The 13,895-nt window shown below is 45.2% G+C and overlaps 1 protein-coding gene across 5 annotated transcripts in view; it reads right to left on the bottom strand.

Moving 5' to 3' along the window:
• RIPOR3 (RIPOR family member 3) overlaps positions 1-13,895 on the bottom strand; it is a 229,110-nt gene that overhangs the window by 122,210 nt on the left and 93,005 nt on the right. For 4 of the 5 annotated variants that reach the window (XM_033915149.1, XM_033915148.1, XM_033915152.1 and 1 more), the window contains one exon: positions 3,175-3,228. The exons of the other annotated variant lie outside the window; for it this stretch is intronic. In XM_033915149.1, the coding sequence (XP_033771040.1) occupies positions 3,175-3,228 (54 nt within the window). The remainder of the gene's footprint in view (positions 1-3,174; positions 3,229-13,895) is intronic. 5 annotated transcript variants of the gene reach the window in all.

The following is a 13,895-nucleotide window of genomic DNA, read 5'->3' as shown; positions in this document are numbered from 1 at the left end:
TAGATGCCCACACTCTCTCGCTGCCCTAATATCCCTGCTGTGACCCAACCCCCTCTCCCTGCAGCAGGAGAGATGCCCACACTCTCCACAGGTATAAAAAAATCCCACAAAAGAGTATCTAACATGAGAAAGGAGGATAAAGGTTCTCAGAAATCTGCTTGATTTAAAACACAAATGTGTGATATCAAGACTGAATGGTTTGGAGTCTCAATCACTGACCCTTATCTCCATCTCCTCCTAGTGCCAAACTGAAATCTTACTGTATCTAATACTATGTTGTATTTCACTTTTTTATTATTTCAATAGAAAGAAATCATCACTTATCTTTTAATATGCAGAGTTTCTGGCCTGCCACGACGGGACCCGTTTCGCCACTAGGTGGCTTCGTCAAGGGTTCTCAGGATGCTTTATTTAGGCATCCCTCCTTATTTTGGGGCTAGGTATTTTAGCATCCTGAGAACCCTTGATGAAGCCACCTAGTGGCGAAATGGGTCCCGTCGGGGCAGGCTAGAAACTCTAACCACTACATCTATGCCAGTGGTCTCAAACTCAAACCCTTTGCAGGGCCACATTTTGGATTTGTAAGTACAGTACTTGGAGGACCTCAGAAAAAATAGTTAATGTCTTATTAAAGAAATGTCAATTTTGCATGAGGTAAAACTCTTTATAGTTTATAAATCTTTCCTTTTGGCCAAGTCTTAATAATAATATTGTCATTTATAGCTAAAGAGACATATGATCAAGAAACTTTTATTTTACTTTTGTGATTATGATAAACATACCAAGGGCCTCAAAATAGTACTTGGCAGGCCACATGTGGCCCCCGGGCCATGAGTTTGAGACCACTGATATATGCTGTTAAGTATGAGTCCATCAAAACCCACAACCCTACTACACTGCCTTATAGATGCCCCCTATAGCCATAAGGGCTATTGAAGCAGTAGACAGGTAGGTATAGTAGGTTTTGGGGGAGTTTTGGAGGGCTCACCACAAACTATAAGGGGTATATGGTGAGGTGTATATCTTGCACCCATTATGTGAATTTCACAGCAGTGCCCTCTAAGGTGCCCCACTGCTCTGTTGGCATGTCCGTGTGGCCAGTCCATTAGAATGGTGGCCCTCCCATGTCTAAATGGTGCTGATTTGGACATTTCTAACTTGGATGTTTTTGTGGTCAAAAATGGCAAATAAAGTTAGATGTCCTGGTGGTATAAATGTTTTGGTGGCCAAAACATCCAAATAGAAACATAGAAACATAGAAACATAGAAAAAGACGGCAGAAAAGGGCTATAGCCCACCAAGTCTGCCCACTCCAAATACCCGCCCTCTGATTTCACTCCCCTAGGGATCCCCTGTGAATATCCCACCTTCTCTTAAAGTCCGACACGCTGTTGGCCTCAATCACCTGCAGTGGGAGTTTGTTCCAATGATCCACCACTCTTTCAGTGAAGAAGTATTTTCTGGAGTCGCTATGGAACTTCCCTCCCCTGATTTTTAGCGGATGCCCCCTGGTGTTCGAGGGTCCCATGAGGTAGAAGATATCTTCTTCCGACTCGATACGGCCCGTGATGTACTTAAACGTTTCAATCATATCACCCCTCTCTCTTCGTTCCTCAAGTGAGTACAGCCTCAGTTTATTCAGTCTTTCTTCATACGTGAGATCTTTGAGCCCCCAGACCATCTTTGTGGCCATTCGCTGAACTGACTCGATTCTCTGCACATCCTTCCGGTAGTGAGGTCTCCAGAATTGAACGCAGTACTCCAAGTGAGGCCTCACCATGGTCCTGTACAGCGGCATCATAACTTCAGGTCTCCTGCTGACAAAACCTCTACGAATACAACCCATCATTTGCCTTGCCTTGGAGGTAGCTTTCTCCACTTGATTTGCAACCTTCATGTTATCACTAATGATCACCCCTAGATCTCGTTCCGTCGTGGTCCTGGCCAAGGTCTCACCATTTAGTATGTAAGTTCTGTGCGGGTTTTTCTTTCCCAGGTGCATTACCTTACACTTTTTAGCATTGAAGCCTAGCTGCCATGTTGCTGACCACCGTTCCAGCAGCAGTAGATCCTGTGTCATATTATCAGGCATGGTGTTTTTACCTACTATGTTGCAAAGTTTGGCGTCGTCGGCGAACAGTGATACCCTTCCTCTAAGTCCTTGGGTCATATCTCTTATGAATAGGTTGAATAGAATCGGGCCCAAGACCGACCCCTGCGGCACTCCACTGATCACGCCTGACATTTTGGACGGGGTACCGTTTACCACCACCCTCTGAAGTCTACCACTCAGCCAATCCTCAATCCATGTAGTTAGAGTGTCCCCTAATCCTATCGACTTCAGCTTGTTCAATAACCTTCTGTGTGGGACGCTATCAAAAGCTTTACTGAAGTCTAGATATACCACATCCAATGACTCTCCGGCATCCAATTGTCTAGTAACCCAGTCGAAAAAGCTGATTAGGTTAGATTGGCAGGATCTGCCCTGGGTGAATCCGTGCTGGTGGGGATCACGTAGGTTTTCCTCGTCTAGGATTGTATCAATATTTTGTTTAATCAGTGTTTCCATGAGCTTGCACACTATAGATGTGAGACTCACCGGTCTGTAGTTTGCCGTCTCTGTTCTGCAGCCCTTCTTGTGGTAATTTTCGAAAGAGGAGACTGAGAGGGGACATGATCGAAACATTCAAGATAATGAAGGGAATTGATTTAGTAGAGAAAGAGAGATTGTTCACCCTCTCCACGGTGGAGAGAACGAGACGGCACTCTCTAAAGTTAAAAGGGGATAGATTCCGTACAAACATAAGGAAGTTCTTCTTCACCCAGAGAGTGGTAGAAATCTGGAACCCTCTTCCAGAGGCTGTCATAGGGGAAAGCACCCTCCAAGGATTCAAGAAAAGGTTAGATAAGTTCCTGCTGAACCAGAACGTACGCAGGTAATCCTAGACTCAAATAGGGCACTGGTCTTTGACCTAAGGACCGCTGCGTGAGCGGACTGCTGGGCATGATGGACCACTAGTCTGACCCAGCAGCGGCAATTCTTATGTTCTGAATTTGGATGTTTAGCAGGAAACATCCAAGATGGACTTAGATGTCCTTTTTGAAAATGGCCCTCTAAGTGTCTTAGCATTTGCTTTGAAACTAGAATTGTACATGTTTAATACTTAAGCTTACCTTGCTGATATGAAATTCCAGTTTTCGAATATACCTTTCAATGGAACGAATTTCCTTTGAATAGAAAGAAATTAATATTAAGTCCTATTTATTTCAGAAATCAAGAAAGCACAGACAATCAGAAAGAATTTTTCATTGTAGGACAGTAAGGATAAAGACTATGATCAAATAGGTTCTGTGGTACTGTAGTAGGAAGGGAACATGGGCAGATGATGTTCCAGGTGACTGCTATCTGATATCTATATTTCAGAAATAAAACATTTACCTTATACAGTTTTAATGCGATACTGGTATAAGATAGCACAAGAGTACAAGTATTGCACTTGTATAATATGGCCAGAGTATTTGGTATTTAACTTTCTTCTGGATAATAATGCATAGAGAGATTGGTAGCTGGCATAATATTGGTATCAAACCAAATGTGATGAATAATTTTAGTGGCTATGTATCAATTCTGAGGTCCTAATAGAGGTGAGGGTCATTACCATTATAGTATATACATAACTAACCCATGTGGAGACATTGTCCATGGGTCTTCCCTTTCAGGATAAAGCACAGTTACTTACCTGTAAAAGATGTTATCCAAAGACAGCAGGAAGATATTCTCACATGTGAGTGACGTCATCCCCAGAGCCTGGTACACAGTGTTAAAGTGTACTGTCACTTTAAAAATTTCAAAAGCCTCAAGACTACCCATAATGCGCATGTGCTGGTGCCTTCTCACCTGACATCAGTTCACAGGACCATCAGTTCCGTAAAAAAGCTAAGAAGCCAACTAGGGGAAGAGGGAGGAACATAAGAACATAAGCAGTGCCTCTGCTGGGTCAGACCAGGGGTCCATCATGCCCAGCAGTCCACTCACGTGGCGGCCCATCAGGTCCAGGACCTATATAGTAACCCTCTATCTATACCCTTCTATCCTCTTTTCCTTCAGGAAATTGTCCAATCCCTTCTTGAACTCCAATACCGTACCCTGTCCTATCACGCCATCTGCCTGCCAGGGCTGTGAGAATACCTGCCTGCTGTCCTCAGATAACACCAATTGTAGGTATGTAACTGTGCTTTATCCTAGGATAAGCTGGCAGCATATTCTCACATGTGGGATTCCCTAACTGCCAGGATCATGTTTCTGAGTCTGGCAGAAGCAAAAGGGATGGATGGAAATTGGCGTCTAAATGGAGAATAAATTTTATAGAAATGCTTGGCTGAACCAACTATCCCATCTGGAATGATTCTCCAAACAGTAGTGGGAAGTGAAAGTATGAATGTCCTATTATGGACTAAGAACTAGTTGAAAGACAGAAAACAGAGAGTAGGTGCCATCGACTCGTGCTCGAGTCTTAGCAACTTGATGGTTGTTTTCAACATGTCCAGCCATCTGATTGCAGGTCATCCTCTTTGCCTGGTTCTTTCAATCTTCCCAAACACGATGTCCTTTTCCAAAGATCTCTCTCTTCTGACAGTATGACCAAAATAAGACAGTCGTAACTTCATCATTTGGACTTCAAGTGACATAGCCATTTTGATCTCTTCCAGAATTGATTTGTTAGTTCTTCTGGCAGTCCACGGCACACATAAAATCCTTCTCCAACACCAAAGCTCAAATGAGTCAATCTTCTTTCTGTCTTGTTTCCTTAGTGTCCAATTTTCACATCCATAATTGACCACTGAGAAAATGAGTGCATGGACAAGTCTTATCTTTGTTTGGAGTGTTATTTCATTGCCTTTGAATACTTTGTTCAGAGCCTTCATTGAGGAGTGACCAAGTGCTCATTCTGCAGATAATTTCTTCCTTGCTAGTTGCATCTTTGTGTACTACAGAGAAGAAGAGAAACAGCTTAGAACTCCAGAGAAACCAACACACAGCATGGGAGCTCCTTAGGGAGAAAAGTCCTTTCTTCTCCTTGCCAAAAGAACTCTGCTGCTAGAGAAAACCAAGCCAGGAAAGTGCAGGTTCTTCCACCTAATGAGAGTGCAGGTTCTTCCACCTAAGGAGAGAGAGAAGCTGGGGGATGAGAGAGCCTTGAAGGCAGTCCCGAGCAACTGTTTGGCCCCACATTCAGAAGGCAGTGAGCAGCCGGTAGAAGCTGATTACTCCATGAAATTGGATGCCAGTGAGCCAGAATTCAGTGTCCAGAGCTGGGCAGGGAGTGGATGTCCAGTGAGGAAAACAGCCCCTGTATCATGTGAATGGCAGTATGAAAGTAAAAGCAGTTAGTTCTAAGCTGTGACGTATGCTGTGGATATAAGTTAACAGACCAAGGGATTTGACAGTGAGTTATTGTTTAAAAGGAAAACAGTCCCAAAAGAAAGGAAAAGGAGTGTAAACCTGAAAGCCTGCCTTTATCTTACATTTCCTATTGCACTGGAAAAGGGGGAATTAACAACCAACTAAACAACTACTTTGTTTCCCCGAAAATAAGACACTGTCTTATATTAATTTTGGGGCCCAAAAAAGGCACTAGGTCTTATTTTCGGGGTAGGTCATTTCTCTGACTCCTTCCTGCCCTGCTATATCTTTGCATTACCTGATGTATCTCCGACATATTTCCGGTTATACCCAACCACCTTCGGCTCACTAATGTAATTTAAATTTGTTACCAATGTATTTGACAATATTCTCTGTAACATCATTGTATATGTACAGTCTTTTCCTCTGTAAACCGCTCTGAACTGCTTGTGGTATTGCGGTATACAAATAAAAGTTATTATTACAATTATTACAATGATCATCTCTCCCTTCGTCCCCTTCATGCCAATTCTTCCTCTTTCCTTTCTCTCCCCCACATGTGCCGCATCTTGTGCAGTATCTTTCTATCCCTCCATCCCATCCCCCTATGCAGCAGAACCCTTGCAGCTTCTATCCCTCCCTCCCTCCCCTTGTGCAGCAGAACCCTTGCAGCTTCTATCCCTCCCTCCCTCCCCTTGTGCAGCAGAACCCTTGCAGCTTCTATCCCTCCCTCCCTCCCCTTGTGCAGCAGAACCCTTGCAGCTTCTATCCCTCCCTCCCTCCCCTTGTGCAGCAGAACCCTTGCAGCTTCTATCCGTCCCATCCCTTGTGCAGCAGAACCCTTGAAGCTTCTATCCTTCCCTTTCTCCCAACCCCCATGCAGCATCTTTCTACCCCTCCCATCCCCATCCCCTGCTGCCACCGCCCCTCTCTCACACACCCTTCTATCCACCCCCGCCGTGCACCTCCCCCCCCGCTGACCCTTTCATCTCTCCCTCCCATCCGAACCCCAATCACGAGACCGAAATACTTGACAACAAATGGCAACATCAGCAGCACAGATTGCATCATGACCTTTTCAGGCCCGGGTGTTCCTCTGCTGCATCACTGATGATGTCATCAGCAACTCGGTACACAGAACGCCTGGGCATGAGAAGGCTGTGATTCAGCCTGTGCTGCAGACGCTGCTGTTTGTTACCAGGTATTTCGGTCTCGCAGTCAAGGTTCGGATGGGAGGGAGAGATGGAAGGGTCAGCAGGGAGCAGGGGGTGCACGGGGGGGGGAGTGGGCACGTGGGGAAGTGCTGCTGCCAGCGACTAGCGCTTATTTTCGGGGGTAGGGCTTATATTAAGACCTACCCTGAAAATCATGCTAGGGCTTATTTTATGGGTACATCTTATTTTTGGGGAAACATGGTAGAAAGAATGTTCCCTGCACTCTGACCAGGTATTAAAGTGGGTCAAGACTGCTATAGCCAGGAGCGGCTCAAAAGCTATCTGGAATTACATTGCTGTATTGAACTGAGTAGTGACCAATTTACAGCAGGAATTGTAGTGCTGCATTGAACTGAGCAGTGACTAGTAAAAGTGAACATTTGATGAAGCTCTAGCGCTGGGTGGCCTTGCTGCCAGCTCAGAAGCCTGGATGTGGAGTCCAGCCCAGAGGGAAAGTACTGCCAGGTCTGAGATACTTGGACCAGGCCAACTATAGGCAGCTGCTTCATTCAGACGAGAACATAAGAACATAAGAAGTTGCCTCCGCTGAGGCAGACCATAGGTCCATCCTGCTCAGCGGTCCGCTCCCGCGGCGGCCCATCAGGCCCATTGCCTGAGCAATGGTCTATACCTATCTATACCCCCCAATCCCTTTTTCTTCTAGGAATCTATCCAAACCTTCTTTGAAACCATTTAATGTTTTCTTGTCTACAACAGCCTCTGGAAGTGCGTTCCATGTGTCCACCACCCTCTGAGTGAAAAAGAACTTCCTAGCGTTTGTTCTGAACCTGTCCCCCTTCAATTTCTCCCAATGCCCCCTTGTGCTTGTGGTGCCCCTTAATTTGAAAAATCTGTCCCTGTCTACTTTTTCTATGCCCTTCAGGATCTTGAAGGTTTCTATCATGTCTCCTCTAAGTCTTCGCTTTTCCAGGGAGAAAAGTCCCAACTGCTTCAATCTGTCGGTATATGGGAGATTTTCCATTCCCTTTATCAGTTTGGTTGCTCTTCTTTGTACTCCCTCAAGTACCGCCATGTATTTCTTGAGGTACGGCGACCAGTACTGGACACAGTACTCCAGATGCGGCCGTACCATTGCACGATACAGCGGCATGATGACTTCCTTCGTCCTGGTCGTAATACCCTTCTTAATGATACCCAGCATTCTGTTTGCTTTCCTAGAGGCTGTGGCGCATTGCGCCGATGCCTTCAGTGTTGCGTCTACCATCACTCCCAGGTCTCTCTCCAGGTTACTAACCCCTAGTGGTGTTCCCCCCATTTTGTATGTGAACATCGGGTTCTTTTTCCCCACGTACATGACCTTGCATTTCCCCACGTTGAAGCTCATCTGCCACTTTTCGGCCCACTTTTCCAGCTGCGTTAGATCCTTTTGGAGATCCTCGCAGTCTTCCTTGGTTTGAGCCCTGCTGTATAGTTTGGTGTCATCTGCAAATTTAATGACTTCACACTTAGTTCCCGCCTCTAGATCATTTATGTAGATATTGAACAAGAGCGGTCCCAGCACCGACCCCTGCGGAACTCCGCTCGTGACCCCTTTCCAGTCTGAGTAGTGGCCCTTTACGCCAACCCTCTGCTTCCTGTTTGCCAGCCAGTTTTTGATCCATCGGTGGACCTCCCCTTGTACCCCGTGGTTCCATATCTTTTTAAGCAGTCTCTCGTGTGGCACCTTGTCGAAGGCTTTTTGGAAGTCAAGGTAAATGATGTCTATAGATTCCCCTTTATCCACCTGGAACTGGACTATTTTTGTGTTAGAAAGTTTGTTTTCTCTCTTGGGGCATACAGTCTATATAAAGACAGTTGTGGTAAGTCTAGGGTTATGTCGGTCTTGCCACATGGTAAAAGCAGGAAGAATAAGGAGAAAGAGGATAGAAAATTTCACCAGGGAAATTTCCCTAGGTATGAGGCTGCCCATTCTGACACAGAGGCCCTTAGGTTTAATCCTGCTCAATATGAAGAAAGTGGCCCTGTAGAAAGAGCCCATTCAGGGAAAAAGAAAATCTGGGGTTTTTTTGTTTTGTTTTGTTTTTTGTAATTCTTTATTTAAACACAGATAGTGAACAAGAAAAACACACAGAGCCTAATGGTGGAGGGGGGTTATGATTCTGTTTTGTTATCTTAAATCTGGCTTTAAACAGCCCAGGTTCCCTAATTGCTATTTTCAGCCTAGCCAAAGGGGGAGCAAGAGGTAGTATTGGCTCATTCCTTTACCTCAGAGCTTGGGGTGTGGTTTGCTAGAATATAAGGCCTAGCTGCAGTCAAGGAAAGGGGGAGGCCAGGAAGGAGAACGGAAGGCAGCTCCACAGAGAGGGATAGAAAAACAGCAGTCCATGTTATGGAACAGATTTCAGCCTAAAGCCATTCCTGGAGAGGAATTGATGAAGCTTGGAGAAGCTGAACAACACACATAGGCAGATTGGTCAGGAGCTGAGGATTGCATGGAGGTTGATGAAAGTTTATCTTTTTATTAGAAAATGACACGGGGACAAATTTTTCCCCATCCCCACAGGAACTCATTTTCCCATCCCGTCCCCGTGAGTTCTTTTCCTGTCCCTGCCCTATTCCTGCAACTCCATCCTCATCTGCACACACCTCAAACACTTTAAAGTCTTAAGTGTTTCAGGCTTGTGTGGTTAAGGCAGAGTATACAGGAATGGAACAGGGGCAGCGACAAAACTCATGGATACAGGACGGGGAAATTGAGTTCCTATGAGGATGGGGACAAATTTGTCCCCTTGTCATTCTATTCTTTTTATTCTGAACCAGCTGAGCTATGGAGACCAGTTAAGATAAAGCACTGCTAGTTGGGTTTTGGCCAGGTACTAGTGACTTGGATTGGCCACCGTGAGAACGGACAACTGGGCTTGATGGACCATTGGTCTGACCCAGTAAGGCTATTATGTTCTCAGTTTGCTTTTCCTTCTGTGTGCTATAAAGAGGTTTTTTTGTCCTGCCTTGTTGGAAAAGGAACTGTGGTGTGTTGCAGTTTGTGGATGCCTTGTTTAATACATAAACCAGAGAAAGAGAGAGAATCTTCTAATGACTTCCACCTGACATCAGGAGTTTTTGCATTTTGTGTTTTTGGCTTGTTTGTTGGAATCACTATTGGGAACTGTTGAATGACTGAAACTGAACTGCAATATATGAAGGGAAACCCTTTTTAGCCATGGCTGCTGGAGTTCTAACTAAAGATGTGTTTTCTTTCTTTTTTTTGCTGAGTGAAACCCTGTGTATCAGCATTTTTCTTATGGGGAGATCTGACCAAGAACCTTCAAGCTAACATTTTTCATGAACAGGACTGTGAAATCATACTTGTGTTTAAACCTCACTGATTGTTTCTCTTTTTGGGTTTCTTGTGGCGTTGTCCCAAGCAAAGGCAGGGCCCAGTGTTTCAGTAGGAAGCCAAGGGAGCAACTGTTTGCAGGCTGATCTTAATCATACTAAGTTGTATTAGACAAAGTACTGTTTTGCTGATTACCTGCCCTTTGCATTGTTTTGTTTTTGAACTGAACTTACTTTTGAAAACCTGTTTCATTTTGAAGAACTTTGTAATAAAAGCTTACTACCTTTTTTTATTCCAAGGTTCTGGCCTCTGTGGTTTGTGTGTGTGATACTAGGTTGTCTAAGGAAGTGCCATGGCAAGTTAGCCAAAGCCAGCACTCCCATCTAGGGCCCTTCCCATCTTGGAGGGCAAACCTAAAGTCATTCTGGGCTGCCTAGCGCAGAGCTCTTAGCAGACCCATGGCAGGTGACACAGTGCAAGAACTGTTTGAGCAATATTATCTGAAATGTGAATTTGTGAAAAGAAGACTTGTGGCTGAAATAAAGCACTTTACTGTTTGCAACTTATTGTGTCCAGAGTGTTGCTGAACTTAACTGAGAAAACCCCTACCACTAGTACTCCAGAGACACACATGATCTAGCACCTGTGGAGGGAGACAGGAAACACCTGGTGGCTTCTCACAGCCCCGCCTAGTCAATTTGATTTCGATATATACCATTTGGAGAGGTCCACGTGTATTGGTAACGTTTGTGGTATTGGAAATGTGTAGTCATGATTGACAGTTGGTTCATTTTCAAAACTGTACTAAGTTATCACCAGCTTCATTTCTTTTTCCTATACTGTGCTTTCCAACCACTGCATCTTCAGGTGTACTTCCTACTTTAGCATTGAAGTCCCCTATAATGATCAGTAGATCTTGTTTCAGCATTTGATCTATTTCATTTTGAAGTTGTTCATAGAACAATGCTACATCCTCATCTTTCGCAGCTATCGTTGGAGCATATACTTGGATCAAATTGACTGATCAGCTTTATCTGTAGACAGATTGACCTGACTTTTATCACTGATAACATTGTACTTTAGTACCGTCTTTGAAAGTTTATTGTTGAGGATAAATGCCACGCCATTTTTCCTGTGTGTTTCATGACCAGAGTAACAGATCCAGTGCTCGTTTGATTGAAAATGTCCCTGTCCTGTCCATTTGAATTAATTGATCCCTATAAAATCAATTGGGGGGGTTTCCATTTGATCTTTAACTGTTTCCAATTTACCTTGATTCATGCTTTGCAGTGGCGTACCTAGGGTATGTGGCACCCGGGGCCCATCATTTTTTGACACCCCCCCCCCATCTATATGAAAAATATGATTTTTAGTACCAATCTACATATCGCACCACAAGAGTGTACCTAGGAAAAGGCTGCATCTTAAACACTGCAGTGAGCACTAGAACACCAACACATACATTGTAAAACTAAACAAGCCAGATCCCGCACAGTCAATTGGTCCTGTAGTCAATGCCAACTGAAAACTATGTCTTTTTCATACACACAGAACAGAGATACACCCTCGCCCAAAATGGAATAATCACAAACTAAAAATAGAAATATGTAGACAAAAGTTAAACTGATCCGCCAAGAAACCAGACCCTGGATACAATGCAACACCACAAAAAACAGTAACACATGTCCTCTAATACAGTGCAAAATATAAAGACAGTAGATGTAAATTTGAAAAAACTGATACATAACAATCACCACTTTATAAATTAATAAATAAAAATAAAACAAATAATGAGAAATAAAAAAATACCATTTTATTGGACTAATCCCTGTAAGCTCGGTCCCCATCCCCGCAAACCACCTGATTTCATCCACACAAGCCTTGAATTGTTTATATTAAAGTATAAAAAGAAACAATATTCTGTACAATTGTCAATTTATAAATCAGCGTCTTCTCCCCACTCTCTTCCCCATTTCCCTTCAGCATCCTCAGCCCACTCTCTCTCCACTTTCCTTCAGCGCACGCACATAAAAACAAGCAAGTAATTTTATATCATTTTCATTCTATTCATTCATAGAAATTAAAGTCTAGATAATGCCAGTCACATAACAAAACATGATTTTACAAAAATAATTCCCTGCAGTCAAGCCTGCAAGGATTACTAGATGTCTTTCAGCAGTTCCCCTCCCTCCTCCCCCTTACCTTTGTGGCCAAGTCAAAATGATCTACCAACAATAAAATTTTAAAAACACAAAGCACGCTGTACGCAGAGAAAATGTTAATTATCATTTATATTCCGCGGGTTTTCAAAGAGGTCAAGGCAGATGACTTTATGCAATGTCACCTCAGTAACAACTATACAAAAATAGACAAATATTCCCCCTCCCTTTTTACTAAACTGCGATAGCGGTTTTTAGCGTAGGGAGCTGCGCTGAATGCCCCATGCTGCTCTCGACGCTCATAGGCTCCCTGCGCTAAAAAACTCTATTGCGGTTTAGTAAAAGGGGGCCATAGTGCAAAATATAGACAGCAGATATAAATTTTCAAAACGGACACATTTTGATCACTAAGTTGAAAATAAAATAATTTTTCCTACTTTTTTGTCTGGTGATTTCATGAGTCTCTGGTCCTTCTTATTTCTCTCTCCCCCTGGCTCCCCTCTTTATTTCTGCCTTTCTTTCTCTCTCCTCCTGGCCCCCCTCTTTCTTTCTGCCTTTCTTTCTCGCCCCCTTGACCCCCCTCTTTATTTCTGCCTTTCTTTCTCTCCCCTTGGTCCCTCTCTTTCTTTCTGCCTTTCTTTCTCTCTCCCCCTGGCCCTCCTCTTTCTTTCTGCCTTTCTTTCTCTCCCCCTTGACCCCCTCTTTATTTCTGCCTTTCTTTCTCTCCCCTTGGTCCCCCTCTTTCTTTCTGCCTTTCTTTCTCTCTCCCCCTGACCCCTCTTTATTTCTGCCTTTCTTTTTCTCTCCTCCTGGCCCCCCCCTCTTTATTTTTTCCTTTCTTTCTCTCTCCCCTTAGCCCGCACAAAGCCATCGTGCCGATTTCTCCACTTCCACGATTCTTTCCCTACCCTCACCCCCAAGCCAGCAGCCGATTTCTCCCTGCTCCTTCCCCGATGTCCTGAACTTCATCGGGCAGCAGCAGCATTCACAATTCACTGCTGTTGCCCGCTTCAGGCCTTGTTCTCTGTCGGGTCCTGTCTTCATGAAAACTGGAAGTAGGCAGGACCCGGCAGAGAACAAGGCCTGAAGCCGGCAACAGCAGCGAATTGTAAACACTGCTGCTGCCCGAAGAAGGTAATTGAGCACCGAGGCAGTCCGCTTCTCCCCCCTCCCAGCCGAACCCCCGCTGACCCTCCTATCTCCCCCCCCCCCGTGAACCTTTCCGACCTTCCCAGCGAGAGCAGCAAACCTCCTTCGCGGCTTTCTCCTCCCTCTGCCGCGTTACTGATTACGTCATCAGTGATGCGGCAGAGGGAGGATAAAGCCGACGCTACTGGAGGGAGGTTTGCTGCTTTCGCTGGGAGGGTCGGAAAGGTTCACTGGGGGGGGGAGAGATAGGATGGTCAGCGGGGTTTCGGCTGGGAGGGGGGAGAAGCGGTCTGCCTTGGTGCTCCAAGGCCTGGCGCCATTACCTTTTTCGATAATGGCGCCGATGCTGCTTTCGCTGGGAGGGTAGAAGCGCGATAGGGACCGGGCCAGCTGTGCACCCCCCCCCCTAAGGCGGCACCCGGGATGGACCTCCCCCTCGCCCCCCTTGGTACGCTACTGCCCTGGGGAAACAGCTTGCAACAAGATCGCGCGATGCCAGAGATCTTTGCCTGCTTCGCGATCTTGCTGCAGGCTGTTTCCAGACGCGACACCCGGCGCAGGGGGGGGGGGGAACTGGACCGGACCGGGAGCACCCCCTCAGGGCTTGGTACCCGGGGCGGACCGCCCCTCCCGCCCCCCCCTTGGTACGCCACTGATGCTTTGTACATTCC

This window comes from Geotrypetes seraphini, chromosome 11 (genome assembly GCF_902459505.1).
Source record: "Geotrypetes seraphini chromosome 11, aGeoSer1.1, whole genome shotgun sequence".
NCBI lineage: Eukaryota > Metazoa > Chordata > Amphibia > Gymnophiona > Dermophiidae > Geotrypetes > Geotrypetes seraphini.
The sequence above is the reverse complement of the archived record's forward strand: the minus strand, read 5'-3'. Positions and strand labels throughout refer to the sequence as shown.